Genomic DNA, 23350 nt, shown 5'->3' with positions numbered 1-23350 from the left:
TTTGGTCTTTTCTGTATTTAATTTTTTGTCTAAAAGCAGACATCCAGAGTTCAACTTGACTTAGAATGATTGATAGGGAATTTATAAGCTCACATATAAGAGAGCTTAGCGGGATAATAATAGTGATGTCATCTGCATAGATGAAGAATTTAAGCTTTAAAATCTGCAAATGGTTACCCAATGAAACAAGATAGATGTTAAACAGGGTAGGAGACAAAGGGGAGCCCTGAGGTACTCCGCAAGAGTTGTCCCAACCATAAGAAAGATTATCATCCTTTAGCACCTTGTAAGATCTTTTTCCCAGTAACCCTCGGAACCGGTTCAGGACATTGACTGAGATTCCGATGGATTCTAAACAGTCCAAAAGAACAGAATGATCCACCAAATCAAATGCACTGCTTAGGTCAAGTTGCAGAATCATAGCACTTGAACCTAAGCTAAAAAGTAAGTGCAAGTGATCAAAGACTGTACCAAGAGTCTAAAAGAAACAAAATCAAAATATCTTTTAATGGTTCTAAGTTTCCAGAGGATCGTAAAACTTTTTTTATCATAAGATCTGTATGATCCTCAAATGCTAGCCGTCAGTCTAATGTAACCCCTAAAATCCTAATTAAAGAAACAATTTAAAAAAGTTTGATCATTGATTAAAATGTATTTGTCTGATATAGAAGCATTAGGACTAGCAAGAAAAAATTTTGTTTTGTCTGAATTCAGTTTAAGTTTAAATCTAGACATCCAACATTGTATCTTTACTAAAATTATGGCAATCTGATTTTTTATGTCTTCAGAAAACGAAGACATAGGCAATAATACAGTAATGTCACCCGCATAGATATAAAACTTAACTTTTAGATTTTGCAATAAGTTAGCCAGAGACATCAAATAGATATCAAAAAGAGTCGGTGACAATGGGGATCTTTGAGAGACACCGATGGATTACTCCAAGAAGCTGAATATGTCCCAGCAGAATATACTTGATAAGACCTGCTTTGCAGGAATCCTTTAAACCATTTGTATACGTTCCCATTAATTCCCATGGCCTCCAAATAGATCATGATCGACCAGCTCAAACTCAAATCTAATTGTAGTATCAAAACATTTGAACCTAAACTAAGTTGCCTATAAAGGTATTCTACACTTGAACCTTTTAAACTAAGTTGCCTATAAAGGTATTCTAATAAGGATGCAAGAACTGTTTCAGTACTGAAACCAGCACGAAAACCAGACTGATGGTCATGGAGAATGTTAAATTTAACCAAATAGTTTACCAGTTTAAAACTTCTAGCCAAAGGAATAATTTACCTGCTTGTCTGAGAAGGAGAGGGGACATAGGACAGGGACATTAAATTTAGTTTAGTGCTTCTCCCTGGGACACACCTAGTCAGTCAGGGTAACCATAATGAATAGACATGAGATAGATTTGCATTCAATGGAGGCAGTGCATGCAAATTTACTTCATGCATATTTATTGTGGATATCCTAAAATCCTGACTGCCTGGATGTGTCCTGAAGACTGGTTAGAGAACCCCTAGATTACTGTGGGGGGAGGTGTGAACTTTCTCCTGAACCCAGACAGGCTTGATTTCTCTGCCTCTGTCAACACTTAGGGCTAGATTCACAAAGCATACCGATCGTGTACTGATCGGATTGCAACCACTTAGCGACCAAATTCCCCTCCGGCCCAATTCACTAACCTCTCTGCTGACCATCCTCCGATCCGTGCATGCAAATGAGGGGAGGGACATTCAAAAGTAGGGAAGGCAGCGATTCAGAACATAATCAATCCGATCCGACTGGGCTAGCCGATCAACTGAAGAAGCAACTGCTGGGGACCAGTTGAAAACTTCTTTCCGACTGGAAGGCCTGCTCTCTGCCCTGCAATCTGTCCTGCCTGCTTCCCCCTGAATGCTGCCCTGCTCGATATTCCCCCCTGAATACCGCCCTGCTCTGCCCCGATCTTCCCCGAATCTTTCCTGCTCTTCCCCGGCCTGCAAGCCCATGGTTTTAACCCATAGATTTAAAGTGGGTTAAAACCATGGGCTCACAGGGCTAAAAAACAAAAAAAAAAGTTAAAGTAAAAAAAAAAAACCCAGCCCCAGCCCGGACGGGTATGCGCAGGCCATCTACAGATGGTCTGCGCATGCGCGCGGTTCGCACAACAGCGATCCGTGCAGGCCGATAGAGGCATTCCTTCGATCACCCCCATCTGCACATAGGGGCTTTGAGAATTCATCGGACCTGCCCGGATCAGGCCCGATCAGGCAGGTTAGTGAATTTGGCACAAATTCCCCTCCGGCCCGATTCACTTACCTGTCTGCCAACCATCCTCCGATCCGCACATGAAAATGAGGGGAGGGACATTCAAAAGTAGGGAAGGCAGCGATTCACAACACAATCAATCTGATTCGACTGGGCTGGACGATCAACTGAAGAAGCAACTGCTGGGGACCAGTCGAAAATGTCTTTCTGACTGAAAGCCCTGCAATCTGTCCTGCCTGCTTCCTCCTGAATGCCGCCCTGCTCGATCTTCCCCCTGAAAGCCGCCCTGCTCTGTCCCGATCTTCCCTGAATCTCTCCTGCCCTTCCCCGGCCTGCAAGCCCGTGGTTTTAACCCATGGGTTTAAAGCAGGTTAAACCCATGGGCTTGCAGGGCTTAAAACAAAAAAAAAAGTTAAAGTTAAAAAAAAAAACGGCCCCGCCTTGGATGGGCATGCGCAGACCATCTACAGATGGTCTGCGCATGTACACAGATCGCACAACAGTGATCCGTGCAGGCAGATGGAGGCATTCCTCCAATCGCCCCCATCTGCATATTGGGGCTTTGAGAATTCGTCAGACCTGCCCCGATTGGGCCCGATCGGGCAGGTTAGTGAATCTTGCCCTTACTTCCCTGTGTGCCAACTTTGAGTGCGCTTCCGAGATCACATGCAAATAAATTGGATAATGAGTTCTGAACCATCATCAGTTGGGTACTAACAACCAATTGATGTTGATTGGCACTCTCATCTGGATGTGCGCTATTCTATAAGGTATGGAACCTCAAAAGGGGCATGGCTATGGGTATATCAGGGGCATTCTGAAAAGTTGCGTGCTTAATTATAGCATACTGCCTAACTTAGGCACTAGCATTTACACCAGGTTTCAGGAGGTGTAAATCCAGCACCCAAAATTTCTGCACTGGATCCACGCTACCAGCAATTCTATGAGGGGGTGCTGAAAAGTGAGCGTCATTTTGCCACTGCAGCTGAAAAGAGTGTTATCTTATTTGCATAAATGAAATTTTAACATTGTTTCAGATCGTTGATTGAACCATATCCACATCATTCTCTTCTTGGTTGGGCTGAGAACTTTTCAGCACCCCCTCCTTTATCATGTGTGTGCAATTTATAGAATAGCGTTTAATGATGAATTGTTTTGGTGCCGTTTATTAAATTCCTTCCTCTCTCTCTTTGAAATATACATGCTCACACTCTTATCACTTTCTCTTGCCCCCATCACATGCATGACCCCAACCAGCCTCAACCCTCTGGGGACTCTCCTGAAGGGCAGAAGATGCTTTTTTCCATAATTTATATAGTAAGGCAGATGACAACTCGTATACATTGGCCAAGATTAAGAACAATTGTCCATGCCTGATTCACTGAGAAATTAACAGGAGCTCAAGAGGATACACATTAAAGATGCCATTTGCAAACAACATGTGCTGAGGGACTGTGGCACTTGTCTACAAACAGGAGTGCTTTGATGCTGTCACTACCAGCATTCTTTGTTCCATCATTGTCAAGAACTTTCAGCCTTTGAATGCACTAATGGAGTCCATTGACTATATTTGCAACATCATAAGAATTGTAATGTATTTATTTATTTATTTATTTTTAGGTTGGTAGAATTCCTTACGCATCCAGGGGAGGGAAGGGGGAGGGAAAGATATTTTGTTTATTAAAATATTAATTATAATATTATAATTACATAATTTGTCTTATTGTAGTAATTTGGTAAGGGGGGAAGAAAATGATTGTTCTAAGTATACATTGTATGTTTAATAATGCATTTTATGAAATATTTATGTTCATATAATTGTATTGCATTGTCAAAGTTTAAAAATCAATAAAGATTTATAAAAAAAGACTACAATTGAAAATTCTGAAAACCCTGAAAATTTTTTTTAAGTAAATTGCAGCAGAATTCTAGTGGCTTTTCTTAGATGAACAATCGAGACATTAAAAGTATATGAGCTGACTGAAACAAGGATCTGCGCAGTCTCAAAAGCTTATGTTATTTTAAGTACTGCATTGAAAAAAGATTACCAGATCCTACAAATCCTGCTGTAAAAAAATGTATATATATATATATATATATATATATATATATTTGGAAAGAGAAGGACCTTAGCTGTAGTCAGGCATGCTCTTCCCAGAGAATGAGGGGTTCCAGAATAGACTAGTGTATAAATCCTGATGTGGGGGTAAAGGGAGTTTGAAGTTCAGTGGTACTCACCCTCTTCAGCCAGATCTTTGTCTAGAACAAGCTTCCCATGACGGAGGAAGTTCAAGATGGGTCCAAAATAAGTTGGATCTCTATCTATGAGGTAAGCTCCAGTCTCATCCTGTGGAAACAAAGACATTTGTGGGGGGTCTGCAACAATACTTGAAATAAAATAACAAATGGCTTAGGTTACCAAGAAACACTATACAACCAATACCAAGGTTCTCACCATTTCGGACTGGAGATCCGCCTCCTGACACAGTCGGCAGAGGAAAGACTTCTGCTCTCGGCATAAGGTCTGCCGGGTGGTAACGAACACTGTCCCCCCTACATTCAGACGCACCCATTTGTTCTCCCTGCAACCGATACTTTGCTGGGGGCACAGCTGTCTCTGTGCTTCTTTGGGGTAGCAGCCCTTTCCGGTAGCCCGTAGTTTCTCTGATATCTCCATTCTCATTCCTCTGTCTCTCCCACAGGGGAAAGTTATTGTTGCTAGTGTGCAAGGCAACAGGGTGTTTTGGAAGTTGTAGTTCATAATGTGTCTGTGCCAGCCGCAGGTGCATTGGTCTCATGTGGCTTCAAGCTATGCTGCTTGAAAATAAACAAGGTTTCCATTACACTCTTTCAATATTGTACTGGGCAGAGGCACTTTTAACCCACTGCAAACAAACCACTGGAAGAAGAATTGACATTTCTCTGGTGACAGATCTTACATCGTTTTTGTAATGTTAAGAAAACAAAGCTACTTGTGATACTTTCTGGAAAAAAAAAAATCCTCTACAAATAGCCCCATGGGTGTCATCCACACACATCATGTAAGGCAGTGCTTATCGATCTTTTGGGGGCTGTGACTTCTTGATCAAAGCCATATAAGATTGTGTGAAGGTGCAGAATAATGAAGCACCGATGAAAAGCCCACTCAGTCACATTATGGATTTTATATATGGTGCCTAAAAAAATCAGTTCCCAAAAAAGCTGAGCACTATTCTATGAACAGCACTCAAATTTATAGAAACATGATGGCAGATGAAGACCAAATGGCCCATCCAGACTGCCCATTTGCAGAATCCACTATCTTCTCTTCTCCCTGAGATCCCACGTGCCTGTCCCACACTTTCTTGATTTCAGACACAATCTTTGTCTCCACCACCTCTACCGAGAAACTATTCCATGCATCTACCACCCTTTCTGTAAAAAAGTATTTCCTTAGATTACTCCTGAGTCTATCACCTCTTAACTTCATCCTAAGCCCTCCCATTCTGGAGCTTCCTTTCAAATGAAAGAGATTCACCTTATGCGCATTTATGCCAGGTAGGTATTCAAACGCCTCAATCATATCTCCCCTCTCCCACATTTCCTCCAAAGTATACATATTGAGATCTTTATGTCTGATGAAGACCACAGACCATTTTAGGAGCCTTCCTCTGGACCAACTCCATACTACTATTACTGCTACTATTAATTATTTCTATAGCACTACCAGACATACGCAGCGCTGTACAGAGTCACAAAGGAGATTGTAAGCTACTTCGAGCAGGGACTATCAAAACAGACAAGACAGACAAACAGGATGCCAAGAATATAGTTAGGGGGAATGGTTAATCTGCTGGCTAGAGCAGTAGGGAATAGGGTTATGGATTGAAGGCTACATAAAAAGGTGGATTTTCAGTTTGCATTTAAACAAGATAAAGGAAGTGGAGTGGCGGAATAGTTTATTCCAAGCATACGGGGCAGCTAGATGAAAGGAACGAAGTCTGGAATTGGCAGTGGATGAGAAGGGTACAGCAAAGAGCAGCTGATCTGAGGAATGGAGTTCTCTAGAAGGTGTATAAGGAGAGAGGAGAGATATTAATAGGCAGCAGAATGAACACACTTGTAGATTAGTAATAGGGGATGTGATTTAAGGAGAGGGGTAACATGAGTGTAGCGAGGTTAGTAGACGATGAGTCATGCAACAGGGTTTTGCACAGATTAAAGAGATAAAAGGAGGCACACCCTGTTATATCTTTTTGAAGATGTGGTCTCCAGAATTGTACACAATATTCTAAATAAGGTTTCACAAGTTTTATATAGGGGCATCATTTCCTCCTTTTTCTTACTGGCCATACCTCTCCCTAGGCACCCTAGCGTTCTTCTAGCTTTCACCATTACCTTTTCAACCTGTTTGGCCACCTTTAGATCATCACATACAATCATACCCAAGTCCCGCTCCTCTTTTGTGCACAAAGGTTCTTCACCCCCTAAACTGTACCGTTTCCTCTGTTTTTTTCATGACCTTACATTTCTTAGCAAAAAAAAAACGCTTAGCTGCCAAATTTCAGACCATTCTTCACGCTTCACAGGCCCTTCCCTTCATGTTATTCACACCATCAAAGGTATCTACTCTATTGCAGATTTTGGTATCATACGCAAAGAGGTAAATCTTACCCGACAGCCCTTCAGCAATATTGCTTGCATAAATGTTAAAAAGAACAGGCCAAAGAACCAAACCCTGAGGTACACCACTGGTAACATCCTTTCCCTCAGAGAGATTTCCATTGACCACTACTATCTTCACGAGAGTGGACACATCCAATATCCCAGAACCCGAGGAGCACATAAACGGAGACCCTGATGAGAAGCTAGTCCAACTAGAGGTAAGCAAAGAGGATGTTCTCAGACAGACAGACAGACAGACTGAAGAGCGACAAATCACCAGGTCCGGACGGCATCCACCCAAGGGTATTAAAAGAACTGAGAAACGAAATAGTGGATACACTACACCAAATATGTAACATATCCTTAAAAACTGGGGAGATCCCAGAGGACTGGAAAATAGCCAATGTCACGCCCATCTTTAAGAAGGGATCAAGGGGTGACCCGGGAAACTACAGGCCGGTGAGCTTGACCTCGGTTCCGGGAAAGATGATGGAAGCACTAGTCAAGGACGCAATCTGCGAATACATAGAAGGCAATGGACAACTGAAGGCGAGCCAGCACGGCTTCTGCAAGGGAAAGTCGTGCCTCACAAACTTACTGTATTTCTTTGAGGGAATAAACAGCCAGGTGGATAAAGGGGAATCCATAGACATCATTTATCTCAACTTCTAAAAAGCCTTCGATAAGGTACCTCACGAAAGACTACTTAAAAAGCTGTGGAACCACGGGGTGCAGGGGGATATCCACCGATGGATCAAACACTGGCTGGCAGGCAGGAAGCAGAGGGTTGGAGTAAAGGGCCATTACTCAAACTGGCAATGGCTCACGAGTGGAGTTCCACAGGGGTCGGTGCTGGGACCGCTCCTGTTCAATATATTTATCAACGACCTGGAGACGGGGAAAACATGTGAGGTCATCAAATTTGCTGATGACACCAAGCTTTGCAGCAGGGTTAGAAACACAGAAGACTGTGAGGTCCTGCAAGGAGACCTAACAAGACTGGAAGAGTGGGCAAAAAAGTGGTAAATGAGTTTTAATATAGAAAAATGTAAGGTCATGCATGTAGGGAAAAGGAACCCGATGTTCAGCTACAAAATGGGGGGATCACTGCTAGGGGTGAGCAACCTTGAAAGAGACCTGGGGGTGATGGTGGACACAACATTGAAAGCATCAACATAGTGCGCGACGGCCTCAAAGAAAGCAAACAGAATGTTGGGTATCATTAAAAAGGGTATCACGACCAGGACGAAGGAAGTCATCATGCCGCTGTATCGTGCAATGGTGCGCCCACATCTGGAGTACTGTGTCCAATACTGGTCACCGTACCTCAAGAAGGACATGGCAGTACTTGAGGGGGTCCAGAGGAGAGCAACTAAAATGATAAAAGGTATGGAAAACTTTTCGTATGATGACAGGTTGAAGATGCTGGGGCTCTTCTCCCTGGAAAAGCGGAGACTTAGAGGAGACATGATAGAAACCTTCAAAATCCTGAGGGGCATAGAGAAAGTGGACAGGGACAGATTTTTCAGACTGTGGGGAACCACTAACACAAGGGGTCATTCGGAGAAATTGAGAGGGGACAGGTTTAGAACAAATGCTAGGAGGTTCTTTTTTACCCAGAGGGTGGTGGACATATGGAATGCGCTTCCGGAGGTTGTGATAGCCCAGAGCACATTGCAGGGTTTCAAGGAAAGTTTAGATAAGTTCCTAAAAGATAAGGGGATTGAAGATAAAAGAAGAGGTAGGTTACAGAAATGGACAGGAACCACATTACAGGTCATGGACCTGATGGGCTGCCGCGGGAGCGGACCGCTGGGTGCGATGGACCAATGGTCTGACCCAGTGGTGGCAACTTCTTATGTTCTTATCTGTCACCTTCTGCTCAACCAGTTCCTAACACAGTCTATCACTTTGGGGCCCATACCAAGGGCACTCAGTTTATTTATTAGACGCCTTGTAGAACACTGTCAAATGCTTTGCTAAAATCTAAATACCACCTCCTCTAGAACACTCCCTCTATTCAGTTCTCTGGTCACCCAGTCAAAGAAATTGATCAGGTTTGTCTGACAGAACCTGCCTCTAGTGAATCCATGTTGCCTTGGGTACTGTAATCCACTGGATTCCAGAAATGCCACTATTCTCTGTTTTTAAACTGTTTCCATTAATTTACACATCTGCCATTCTCTAGTCCTCTGGTACCACTTCCAACTCTAGAGAAGCATCAAAAATGTCAGCTAGCAGAACCGCCAGAACTTCTATAACTTTCTTCAATACCCTTGGATGTACCGTATGTAATTGAATATAAACTGATCCAAATATAAATCAAGATAACCCTTTTTCCCCCAAAAAAGGAGGGAAAAGGTTGTTGCGAGTATAAACCCGGGGGGCGGGGGTTATATTCAAGTGCACTGCAATGCTCTGCCAGGTTCTGCACCCTGTTCCCCCTCCCTCCATGCTCTGTCAGGCTCTGCACCCAGCCCCCTCATTCCCTGTCCTGAAAGTTTCTGTACCCTGTCCACCTCCCTCTCAATGCCTTACAAGCTTCCACCTGACCTGCCATAACTCCTGGTGGGCCAGCAGTGAGCCAGGACAGGAGGGTTCCCTCCCACCTCCTGTCTCGGCCAACTCTCAGAAGTTTTACCTCCTTCCACTGTCCCCCGCATAACTTTTGAATCCCTGGTGGTACAGCAATGAACTGCAGCAGGAATTATAAAAATTATTATTAATCGCCACCAATAAAATATATCACTCTTAGAGAGAGGAATATATTTTATAAAGAAATATTAATTTGGGGGGAAGTTAGCTCACTTGATTAATAATTAAATATATCTATATCTATATATATATATATATCTATATATATCTATTCAAGGACCACGACATAGAACATTTATAAGCAAACTGAAAGTTTATTTAAAAGTAGGTAGGCAGTTACAGATGGGACCTTTTGAGCAAAGACAATAAGATTGCACAAGACAAATGTTGCTAAAGCAGAAGGAATAATTTATCTGGATTCAAAAAGTTACTCACAATGTGAATAGTCCTTGAAATGAAGCAGAGGCCACATGGCCTAGTGAAGTAGCATAGTGATCCAGGGAAGATAAGAATTGCAGCTTGATCCAGGCTGGTTCCAGAGGGAAAGTGAGAATCTTCCCCTCCTGAGAAAGGATTTTGCTTCATTTTTATAGGGTTGAGACCTGTTCTAAAAATGGAATCCATTCTCTGTTCCTAGGTGGTTGATGATTGAAGTAGAGAATGACACGGGGAAAAAATCTGTCCCCGTCACCGCCCCGTCCCCGTCCCACCATCCTCTGCACTGCCCCGTCACCGCCGTTCCCTTCACCGCCCCGTCACCGTCACCGCCATCCCTTTCACCGCCCCATCACCGCCACTGCCATCCCATTCACTGCCCCGTCACCGTCACCGCAGCATGCATAAAAGCCCCAAACAGGTATGATTTTATATACTTATCTTTATTAACATATTTCCATGGGTTACATGCTGAACATGTGCTGGATTCCTCCATTCTTGCAGCACATGTTCAGGAATAGGATTCAGTAACCCATGGGAATGGACACAGCACACTACTACACTAGTACTTAGATTTAAAAAAAAAAAAAAAAAGAACCAGCTCCCAGCTCAGCCAGACTCCCGTCTCCAACTGGTCAAAGAATCCCACTCAGATAAAAAAAAAAAAAAGAACCAGCTCCCAGCTCAGCCAGACTCCCGTCTCCAACCGGTCAAAGAATCCCACTCAGATTAAAAAAAAAAAAGAACCAGCTCCCAGCTCAGCCACACTCCCGTCTCCAATCGGTCAAAGAATCCCCCCCACCCCTGCTGCCGCCACCGCCAACCCTGGGCAGGCAAATAGTAGGAAAGTGTGCACCTTACCTCTACTTGTAGCGCCAAAGTTTTCAATGAAATTTCAGCTCCTCCAAGTCTGCAGCAGTGACTCCTCTCCAATCCAGGCAGCGACTCAAAAAAAAAATCCTGGGCTTGCCTCTCAGCTCCGAAATCCCCCAATTTCCAATCGCTACTGCAACCCATTAAATATCATGTGTGGCAGTAGCGATTGGTCCCCTTCTTGAGCAGGAAAGAACTGACTAATGAGGAGCCAGAATATTGAAGGGGGCGGAGTCAGGCAACGTGCAAGTCGGGTGGAGAGAGACGAGTTTGAGGAGACCACATGGCCGACAAGCATGGCCGCCGGAAAAAAATCAGACACCCATCCCGAAGTGAACCGAACACACGTTGAAGACCCGGTAAATTGCGGTATGTAGAAGGGGATACATTTGCCTGCGGGGACAAATCTTTTCACCGTTTTTGCGGGCGGTGAAAACTTTTGTCCCCGTGTTTGCAGCAATTTGGCTATGGAGTCTCCATAGCCTGCAGCCAAACCGCAGCCACGCCGCGGTTCCCCGCGGGGATCGCTCCCCATGTCATTCTCTAGATTGAAGTACAATGGCTTAATATGGTGTCCCAATACAGAGTATTGTTACTGTCCTTGCTGGATGAGGTATGAATCTATGTTTGAGTGGTTTAAAATGGAGGATAGGCAGATGAGGTCATCTAATCAAATGAGTTTCTATTGTTAGTTCAGAGATGAATTTGGTGTGAAGGGCTCTTGTTTGATCTTGCAGACCAGAGATGAATTTGGTGTAAAGGGCTTCTGTTTGAACTACATCCTATTAAAGTTCTGTTTAGCTCTGGTATCCACCCTGGCCATGTCTTTTGTCTTATCTGAATAGGTGTACTTAACACTTTCTGAAGGTGATGACTCAGTCCTTTCTTTCGTAATAGGTGCATTTAACACAAAAATGAGCTTCTGTTGTTCAGATTGGGGTAGTTCAGAGATGAATTTGGTCTTCTGGCCTATATCCTGTTATCCAGCCTGGCCAGGTACTTAATACTTTCTGAAGGCAGATGGCTCAGTCCTTCCTTTAGTGTTCTATTGAATGGGACTTTTAACATCTTTCTGAACAGATGGCTGTGCTGGCTCAAAGAGCACATCAGAAACTCACTTTTAAATCCATCAAATTAAAAATTATAAAACCATCTTAACTCCAAGCAGAATTATAAAAACATTAACTCCAAACAGAATTATAAAACCATATCATTTTTATTTTAAGTCCCTCAGAATAAATCATCTCTTGGGTCAGGCAATACTTCAAATTCAAAATTCATAACCCCAGCAACATTAACTATATTATGCTATATATTTTAAGATCATATCAAAATTATAAAATCATTTCATGCTACAGAGTGACTTTCCTTCACTCCTGCCCATGCAGAAGCACTAGCTGATTGGTTGCCACGAGTTTTCACGGTCCTATGAGAACTCATGGCAGCCAATCAGCTAGCACATCTGCATAGGCAGGAATGACCTTCCTTTGCTCCTGCCCATGCAGAGCTGCTAGCTGATTGACTGCTGCAAGTTCTTGCAGGACCATGAGAACTCATGGCAACCAATCAGCTAGTGGCTCTGCATGGACAAGAGCGAAGGAAGGTTACTTCTGCCATGGTTCACCACTGGACCACCAGGGATTCGAAAAGTATGCAGGGGAGGGGGAAGGACGTAAAACTTCTGAAAGTTGGCCAGGACAAGAGGTGGGAGGGATCCCTCCTGTCTCAGCCCACCACTGGACCACCAAGGATTTAACAGGAACGCCATGGGGGAAGGACAGGAGGTAAATAAAAGTTGTTCAAAGTCAGCTGGGGCAGGAGACAGAAGGGATCCCTCCTGTCCCGGCCCACTGCTGGACCACCAGGGATTTAACAGGAACATGTGGGGTGGGGGTAGGAGGGAAATAAAAAGTTGTTCAAAATTGGCCAGGTCAGTAGACAGAAGGGATCCCTCCTGTCCCAGCCTACTTCTGGACTACCAGGTCTTACGACAGGCACTGCAGAGTCCTGCAATAGGTTCGGGAGGGGGTGGTTCAGCGCTGACCTGAATATAAACTGGGATACTATTTTTGGGTCATTTTTTTGACCTAAAAATATCAGTTTATATTCGAGTATATACGGTACACCATTTGGCCCCATCATTTTGCCCACCTCACGAACACAATCTTCTGAAAATCAATCAGGGTCTATACACATACATCCCTATTTAAGTTTGTCTTTTGTGGTCCTGCTCCTGGTTCTTCAGCTCTGAACAGAACAGAAATACATATTTGTTAAGCAATTCAGCATTATCTTTATCGGCTTCTACATTTTTCTCTCCTTCACTTTTGAGTCTCACAGTGCCACTTTTGCACTTCTTCTGATCATTATTAATATACCTAAAAAAATGTCTTTCTCCTCCATTTTATTGTGTCAGCTCTTTTTTCTTTCATTTACATCTTTGCTTTTCTGACTACTTAATAATAAAAAAAGTTTAATAATAATGAAGTTTATATACCGCAGGACCATAAAGTTCTATGCGGTTTACTTGACCAGCCTCTCTTAATTTTTCCAGATATTTTAGCCTGTCTTCCTTTTTCTGTGATCTTTTGTAGTTTATGAATGCTAACCTCTTTTTCCTTTTGAGAACCAAAGAGGCCTTCTTTACCTCTTCCTTTTACTTACTCTCCTGACAAAATGGTTTGTTGCCCTTACAATAGCTCCTTTCAGTTTTGCCCACTTCTTTCCTACTTCTTCCAGATGTTCCCATCCAGACCACAATTCCTTGACAAAATTCTCCATCTGAACAGCTTTTTTTTTTTTTTTTTTTTTTAAGTCTTGAACTTTCACTTTTGAACAAGCATTTTCTACACCTGTCTTAATATTAAACCATACCATGCTTGATTACTGGATGCCAGGTGAACATCCACTGTAACATCAGAAATACTTTTTTCTTTTGTAAGTACTAAGTCCTGTATGACCCATCTGGCATGGGTTCCATTAACTGCTGGAACAGCTCTTCTTAAAGAGAATCCAGGATTTCCTTACTTCTAGAAGATCCAACAATAAGCTGCTTTGGTTTTAAAATCACCTATTAGTAATACTTCCCCTTTTACAGCTGGTGACGGGATTAAATCACGCGAGACAACGGCACGCCGACAACTGAGCATAAGGTTGACGGCGCGCCGAAGAAAAGCACTATTTTAAAGGGCTCCAACGGGGGACGTGGGGGGGAACCCCCCACTTTACTTAACAGACATTGCGCTGGTGTTGTGGGGGGTTTGGGTTTGGGGGTTGTAAATCCCCACATTATACTTAAAACTGAACTTTTTCCCTAAAAACAGGCAAAAAGTTTGGTTTCAAGTATAATGAGGGGGGTTACAACCCCCTCAAACCTCCCACAACCCCAGCGCGATGTCTGTTAAGTAAATTAGGGGGGTTCCCCACCAACACCCCCCGTCGGAACCCTTTAAAATAGTGCTTTTCTTCAGCGCGCCATCAACCTTGCGCTCAGTTGTCTGCGTGCCGTTGTCTCGCGCGATTTTGTCTATGAACCTTTACAGCTATATTCTGAATGTCTACTATTAAATCTACTGTCTGTGAAAGAGGCCTGTATATCAGTGGTTCCCAACCCTGTCCTGGAGGATCACCAGGCCAATTGGGTTTTCAGGCTAGCCCTAATGAATATGCATGAGAGAGATTTGCATATAATGGAAGTGAGAGGCATGCAAATCTGCTCCATGCATATTCATTAGGGCTATCCTGAAAACCCGATTGGCCTGGTGGTCCTCCAGGACAGGGTTGGGAACTACTGCTGTATATCACACCAATGTAAATACATTTTCCATTTCCTCGTTCCAGATTGACCCACAGTGCCTCTTCCTTACTCTGCAGATTCTGCAATTGTGTAGCTTTAATATGATCTTTCACAAATAACACCATTCCCCTCCTTTCTTCCTACTCTGTCTTTACTAAACAGATTACAGTGTATAACCCGGTATAACTATATCCCAGTCATGGTTCTCCGTGAACCACATTTCTGTGCTTGCCACTAAATCCAACCCAGCCTCCTTTATTACAGCCTCTAGATCCAGAACTTTGCTTCCCACACTTCAAGCATCAATATATCCTGCTTTCAGATATTGCCCCTTTTCCTTTTGTGTGGAGATATTTTATGATTCATATATTTAAGGGCTTATACTCACCTGGGGGCTTTGTTCACCCTGCCCCAACGATTCTAGTTCTCTTCTGCAGATTAGCCAGTCTGCTGCTGAAAAACTTCTTACCTTTTTTAATAGATGCATTCCATCCCTGCGCAGCAGCCTTTGGAAAATCATCTCATGGTCCAGGAAGCCGAAATGCACTCAACACCACCATCCACACGGTCACGCATTTATCTCCAGGTTGTGAGCTTCTCTTTCCGGGTTTTTATCCTCAACAGGGAGGATCAATGGGAATACCATCTGTGCACCTGACTGCTTCACTTTCTCTTCCATAAACACAGTCACTTTTGATACGTTTGGAGGGGTATCTAGCAGTGTCATTAGTACCAACATGAATGATCAGCACTGTATAATAGTCACTAGGCTTGATAAGCCTTGGCAAGCTCTCCGTAACATCCTGGCAGACGGCATACCTCACAGAACATCATGTTTGGTCTGAACATGGACACCTCTGTACCCCTCAGAAGGGAATCACCAACTACTACTACCTTATGCCTCCAATTGGTCATGGATCTCGAAACTTTGGGGAGTTCAAGCTTTGGTCTTTCCTGTCCCTGGAATGCTCTCATCTCCTCCACTTATACACTGTTTATAGAATGGTGATTAGCACCAGGAAACACACCTAACTTTAAATGCAGTCATTTGCACCAATGGAAATGTGGTGCGAATTCTTGTGCCTAAATTAAGTGCAGATCCCCATTAATCTATAACTATGTGCATAACTTGAAGGGATGCCCCCAATCTGCCCATGACCCTTCCATTTCCGTGCCCCCTTTTTGGACTCACACCTAAATCTACATGCATAACTCTTAATTAAAACCAGTTAGGGCCAATAACTGCTCATTAAGATCCCAACTATCAGTGCTAATTGGTTCATTATTCAGCTAAATTGTGCACAGAAATTGGTCATGTGCCCAAATATGTGTGTGCAATTTTTAGCACTTTTTATAGAATTTGGAGGTGGGAGTGGAGATGTGTAAAAAGGGTGTACCTTTCTTAGGAGTCCTTTTATTCAAGTGTGCTAAAAGATTTAGGGGGGAATTCATTGAGAGGCGCTAACCAATTTAGCACACGCTGATTTAGCACACATTAAATGCTAAGACGTCCATTACGGATGTCTTATCATTTAGCGTGTTTCAAATCAGTTAATGCCCCTTGATGCATTCCCCCCTCCCCTTATCATGCTTTAACTAATAAGTGCTAATAAATTAAAACAGTATCCATTACATTTCTTAGTACCAATCACTAACAGTCCTCAGCAATAGCACCAGGGACTCAATACTTTCATAGTCCGTGGCTTTAAGTGTCCTCTCTTCATCGGACCCTTTTTAACTTTATTTTTTACTTTTTAAATTTATTTTAACTTAATTGTTCAACTATATATAGAATATAGAAGTACTTAGCTTAGTGGTCGAAATGCAGGAATATTAAACCAACATGTTTCACCTATTACAATTTTCTCAAGGCAGTAATCCCTAAAACATAAAATATAGCTTTAGTATCCTTTACCCTTGAAAAGTACTACAATTAATCTAAAACATTTAGAAAATTCAAGAATTTTACTTAAAAATACCCTCACCTTTCTGCTTATAGCAACTATTTAAGACCACAGTCATCATCCAAAGATGGCAGCGTGCTTATTGCTGCTTAAGTATCCCGCTTCAGAGCCAGCTGGTGATTATGTAAAAAATGACATCATCAGCCTTGCTGGAGCCGACCTGGAGACTCGACCTTTTTAAAGGACTATATCCAGATATAGCACGACTGATAAACAAGAGGACTCCCTTCCAGAAAATCACAGCAAGGTGGACCATTCTAATTCTAAGTTCAGACCCATGTCAAAGCAGCTCCTGATTGGATAAGGCCTGACTTAGTGCAGGAAGAGGCGGTCGGAGTGTACCGTGAGTGATTTCCTGCACTTTTGGCGCTCCAGCTGCTCTATTGCTGCCCTTGTCCGCTGCCCTCTTAAGGCTCCCCCATGAAAAACCGTATTTGCGGTTTTTCGAGATTTGCAGGGGTTCCTGGAATGGAACCCCCACGAATCTCGGGGGAGTACTGTATATCAATCTCTGTTCTGTAGGGGTGTTTCCGTATGTGCACCTGAAGGTTAAGCCTCTCTGACATCATCAAGCCTGAACCATTGTCTGCAAGAAATCTTTCCAGCATGAACTTTGCAGAAGAGAGAGAGAACACATCTTTGCTGTTTCTGCCTGATGCATTTTGGGTATGTACCAGAATGGTATTCTACTCAAGGACATCCATCTGTGTCTTCATAATTAGACTGTGTGATTCTTGGGGGAGTTATACTCCTATCCTGTTCTTATCTGTCTAACGGCGCCTGGGTCTACCAGCCTGTATGAGACCTTACACAGAAAGGCTATTCATCTAAGTTCTGTTTCTGGATTGGTCCGAGGAAGTCATCTGACGAGATCCAAGTGAAAAGGTGCTAATTAGTTTTAGACTGTGTTGGGATGCGAGGAAGCTCACATCTTACCACAGGTGTTCTGCACGCAACCTTTTCTTCAACAATAAAACCTGAACAGTTACCTAGTGTGACTCTTTGCCTAAGAGAGAGTGAATCGGACTCTAAACAGCTCTGAATCCCAGCACTAAAAGGAAACTTGACTGCCAATGAATTATAGCCTTACCCGGGGCTGACGAACACGTGTACCTGTAACAAGGGATTTCTTACGTCTCCTGAAGCTAACAAGAAAGTTTTCCATTTCCCCTAATTTTCGCCAGAGGCCTCATCAGAGGGTGAGTATACGGAACTTACTATCTTATCAGCTGGGGTTAGATAAGTATATCCGATTGTGATACAGGACAAGGTTTGTAAAGCTACCTTGGTGATGACTGTAATCATTTGCTTATAATCAGGGATTATTATTATTATAAGGAATTGTTTAGTGTGTGAACAATTAGTTTTACTTAGTTATCTAACAAGTGTATTGTGATAATTATGTACTGAGTTTCATTTATGTAATCAGATATTTTGTGAACAATATTTAGATATTGCAGCTGGCTTGTGAATTATATTTTTCTATTTTCATAATAAAAGTATTTCTCATTAGCCTGGGTCTTGTGTCATTTAAATAGACCAAGAAATTTGGACCTGACAGCGTTTATGGTTTTCCCTAGACAAAACTAACAGGCACGTAATTTGTTTATGTAACTGATTAGTATACCATAACTCTTGCTACAGTTCCAAATAGTTATGCCTATCTTCCCAATTACCTCCCTCCCTCCCAACTTGTATTCTATCACCCTCCACCATATCTGGGCAATCGAATGGTGTTTTTCTGTCCAATGTTGGACCAAAGGAGCCTGCAAAGCACCAGTCTGTATACGAGACTGATGTTCGTTCAATCGAATATGGATAGGACATTTAGTACATCCTACATAGACAAGATTACAGGGACACATTATAATATAAACTATTTTAGCTGATTTACAGTTTGTATTAGTTTTAGCCCTAATATCTAAAGTATCTAGACAACTGACCCACTCATCTTCTTTCTCCTCCATAGTGATTCCTCTATCCTATTAATCTCTTTCTCCTCAACAACGCATTTCCGGTCCTATTAACTCTCCTCTTCCCCCCTCTTAAATTCAATCAATTTGTACCTCGCTTAATCTATTGTAAACCGCATAGAACTTAATGGTATTGCGGTATATAAACTGTTATTATTATTATTATTATTAATCCGTCCTGTTTGGGATCCTTCCAATCATTCCCCTCAGTTGTGGAAACATACCATTGACAATGTTGACATGCCTCATGTGTACCTCTTTCTTGTGTGTCTCTCCCTCTTTGTTGTAACATTTGACTAATAGTTCTACCCCGTTTAAGGCAAACATAGGGAGTTCAGCAAACCCTCTATGTAGATGTAAAATATACCACAAATTTCTTAACAGAGGAGATTATTACTTTAGAAGCCTCTGAATATGACATCACAAATACCAAGTTTTCCTCATTTGGCTTCTCTGTTTTTTCTTGCAATAACAAGGCTCTTTACTCAATATAATTTGCCTGCTATTGTGCTGAGCATCGCAGGTAAAAGAAAAATTGCTTCCTCCATGGTACTTTTTACTGTGGTGTCAGAACTTTGTGCATCTGGCCCTAAGTAGGTACGAGGGAAAGGAAGGCACACATGGGCAGGTGGTCAGAGAGAAGGAGATGTGCCGGCACCCCCATCAAGACGGTGCCCGAGGCAGACCTTTCCTCCCTTACTATACAGCTGCTTTTGGCTCCCTCCTCCAGGACCCTGCGAGACTCACCATTAACACTAGAACACATGCATGTACACTTGGCCATAGATGCAGGGACCCAAACACCGACATACTCAATCATACCGACATAAGGATTACAAGGTAGTAAGGCACACGTAGAAAGATACAATGGGGCAGAGAAACACACAGATGGAAGTTTAGAGGGGCATAGGTGGAGGGGAGAGCTTTGGGGAATGATGTGCGTAGGAGAGTGGTAGATAAGTATTGAGAGGAATAAAACACAGGAAAATGTAAAAGTTTAACAAAAGACACACCTATGTGGACAGAGAGGCAATTAGTCCCATGATTCACAATCCCAGAAAACAGGCAAGGTCTGTATTTGTTTATGCTTTTTGCAGCTGTAAATGTCAGGTTTAAATGTTCCACTCTGTACCTCAGTGTCCTAGGAGGACATAGTGGTTACTGCTAAAGCCTCAGCACCTTGAGGTTGTGGGTTCAAACCCTGTGCTGCTCCTTGTGACCCTGGGCAAGTCACTTAATCCTCCACTGCTCCAGGTACATTAGATAGATCCATTGGACAGATAAGGAAAATGCTTGAAGTACCTGTATGTAAACCACGTTGAGTGTGGTTGTATAACTACAAAAAAGGTAGTTTATAAGTCCAAATCACATTGCAAAATTGGGTATCCATATCTAGAGCTCAGCACTGCCCATACTAATCCCTGACACGCCTCATCTCCATGGCAGTATCTGGGCAAAGCTGGAGCATCAATATGCATATCCCACCCTTTTTTAACGTGTTTTCTTCATGTGGATGCCTCTTCAAAATGGCAATAGAAACATTTCCAAATCTATCTACATGATTGAGCCCCACTACATTAAGTATCAAGATGTCAGTGAGCTTTTTTCTTTTAGCCATCAATAGCTTTATGCCCCAAAATTCAATGCCAGGCCATGTCCGGGCACTGACACAACATAAAAAAATAATGTGGCTGGCTCTCTCTTAGGCGGTTAAGTGTGTGATTCAGCAATTAGCCACCAAAGTGACATACAGATAGGACTGTGCTTTTTGCGGTCCGATTTGGCTGTTTAACTTAGGCAGTTAAGGGCTGAATACTGGCACTTAACCAAACAGTGTTAACTCTGTTCCCACCGCCCATAAAATAGCCAGATTTCAGTGTAGTGGTCAGTGCTGATATTCAGTGGCACTAACCGGTTAAGTGCTGTTGAATATCAAGAGGCAGCATCGCCCAAGCAATTTAACTAGCCATGAGCCCCTCCTTGCCGTTTAAATTGCTTTGAATAGGGACTCTATTGTTTATTGTATAATTCAGTACTTTCAGATATTAGGTGCTTTTATAGACAATATAATATGGTCCAAATTCCTTTTTCCCCTGTAACAGTTTTCAGAAAAAGGAACTTGTGGTTCTTAACTCTGTCTTGGGGGACCCGCAGTCAATCGGATTTTCAGGATATCCCTAATAAATATGCATGACAGATATTTGCACACCTGTTTCCTCCATTATATACAAATCTATCTCACGCATATTCATTATCTAAATCTTGAAGAAGCTATTATGAGTTCTCATTATTTACACTTTTATTAATAAAAAAATTCACAGAAATAAATCATATATCAAAAAAAGTGATATATGATGATTTATATGAATTTTTTATTAATAAAGAAGTGCAAATAATGAGAACTCATATGTAATAGCTTCTTTAAGATTTGGATATAGACATTGTTTGGAGCTATTAAGTGAATCATATTTTATCCAAATTATCTGAGTAGTTAGGTTGGCTACTAAGAAATCTCATGCATATTCATTAGAGATATCCTGGCTGGGGATCCCCCAACTGGAATAGAAGATTATTTGTTATAGGCTTATGTGTTTTATGTCACCGGTGACAACTTTCTGCATAATCCTATTGGGAAAACAGCCATTCACCAATATTCTGTCACTAGCAAATAGGCAGCAAACAAGCATCATGTCCTGGAAAGTAAAAGCTGTTCCTCTGCCATGTTCATATCACAGTAAGAAAGGAATAGGACTTTAGCCAATGGGCACATGGAAAAAACTACAGTTACACAGAACAGTGAAATTAGAATGTTTAGTAAAAACTTTCTATACCTCATAACAGCCTAAAAAAAGGATCCAAGCGGTGTATAATATATTATCCAAATTCATTAAGAAGGGAACTCCATTTAATAATAGGATAGAAAAGAATAAAAGCAAACGTTAAAATTTTTTTTTCCTAAAATACTAAACAGTTAACATCTCCATAATAATTCTAATAACAATTCTAATAAAAAAACAATCAAATCTCAAAAAACCATAATTAATACATACAATTAAAAATTTTCCATATCAAAAACTAATCATTATATAAATACACATTACAGTCCCAGACTTAGGGCTCCTTTTACTAAGGTGCGCTAGCATTTTTAGCGCACAAAGCAGATTAGTGCATGCTAACTCCGTGCTTCACGACTATAACTAACGCCAACCCAATGCTGCCGTTAGCGTGTAGCACGCGCTATTCCGCGTGTTAATGCCCTAAGGCAGCTTAGTAAAAGGAGCCCTTAATTATTCAATTTGAGAAAGCCAATTGAGAAAAATGTGCTTTTAGGTGTCTTTTAAAATTTATATATGATTCTTCTTTTCTCAAATCTATGGGCAAATTATACCATAACCGCAGAACTAAATAAAAGAATGCACAATCTCTAGTTGAAGCAAGATGTGCCTTTGATCTATGAGGAACGACTACGCTGTCATTCAAAGATCGTAATAAACTTCTTGGGGCATAAAATAATAATAATAATAACACCAAGTTAGAAAGATATGAAGGCTGTAGCTGAAATAGCGCTCTATGTGCCAACATCAAGGTCTTAAATTTGATCCTAAATTCCATTGGTAACCAATGAAATTTTAAATACAGAAGTGTCACATGATCACAAATATATGCACGGCCTAATAATCTAATCGCAGCATTTTGCACTGTTTGTAAATGCTTCAACTGTCCTGACCCAATACCCGCATATACTAAATTACCATAATCTAACTTCAACAATACAAAGGCATGAATTAATGTATGCAATGATTTCTCATCCAGAAAATCTCTAATAGTTCTAAGCTGTCTTAATACCCTAAATTCTTTAGCAACAACGGTTGAAACCTGCTCCTCAAAAGTTAGATGACAATCGATTATAATCCCTAAGTACCTGAAGCTATTTACTAGCTTTATATTATGATTATTCAAAGAAATATCTATTTGAAGTGTTGTCTTATCTCCTGAGATACAACATGCTAAAGCCTTGGACATATTTAAAATCAATTTATGATCACTCAACCATTCTTCTATTCTATTTAAGCCAACTATAAGAGGACCTAAATCTAAAGTTGCAGGTGATAGTCTATAGACTAATAAGATGTTGTCTGCATAAATATATGTACTACTTCCTAGTTCCTGAATTTATCGTGCCAAGGGACTCAGAAATATATTAAATAGAACTGGTGATAAAGCTGACCCTTGAGGTACCTCACAATCTAATGATTTATCCTGAATTCAGACATCCAGGTTGATTCATGCTTAAATTCAGTGGTATTTACAAAAGGTTCAGCAGAATATGAAGCCTTTTATAAAATACATACAAATAAGTGAATGAGTGTATGTGCCAGCATATGCAGAGGGAGCAAGTCATTTTACAAATTTACATGTGCAAAAAACAGCAACATCAGCTCACCATGTATATACAGTAACTGTTGATATATGTGCAGCCTGTCCTGGTTTGAACTGTTTTTGGTATAGCGGTATACAAAAATAAAGTTATTATTATTATTTTACAAACTTTTGTATGTATACACTGGCAATTAAGTAGTGAGGCCATTAATTTTTTGGATTTTTTTTTAAAGTAGACCTAAATAGCAGATTAAGAATTACTCCTTCAATCCCTAATATACCCCCTCCTTTACTAATGCATAGCACGGGTTTTAGCACCGGCAGTAACTGCTCTGATGCTCATAGGAATTCTATGAGCATCGGAGCAGTTACCGCCACTGCCAGCGTTAAACCCGCGCTGCACGTTAATAAAGCAGGGGTTAATATTCTGG

The 23350-nt window shown here is 41.6% G+C and overlaps 1 protein-coding gene across 1 annotated transcript in view; it reads right to left on the bottom strand.

Moving 5' to 3' along the window:
• Positions 1-4936, bottom strand: part of KCTD17 (potassium channel tetramerization domain containing 17) — a 116501-nt gene extending 111565 nt beyond the window's left edge. Inside the window, exons 1-2 of the mRNA XM_033932835.1 lie at positions 4715-4936; positions 4498-4606 (exon numbers count right to left, since the gene is read on the bottom strand). Of these exons, the coding sequence (XP_033788726.1) occupies positions 4498-4606; positions 4715-4936 (331 nt within the window). The remainder of the gene's footprint in view (positions 1-4497; positions 4607-4714) is intronic.
• Positions 4937-23350: the final 18414 nt, after the last annotated feature.

The sequence above is a fragment of the Geotrypetes seraphini genome, chromosome 2, assembly GCF_902459505.1.
Source record: "Geotrypetes seraphini chromosome 2, aGeoSer1.1, whole genome shotgun sequence".
In the NCBI taxonomy this organism is placed as follows: domain Eukaryota; kingdom Metazoa; phylum Chordata; class Amphibia; order Gymnophiona; family Dermophiidae; genus Geotrypetes; species Geotrypetes seraphini.
The sequence above is the reverse complement of the archived record's forward strand: the minus strand, read 5'-3'. Positions and strand labels throughout refer to the sequence as shown.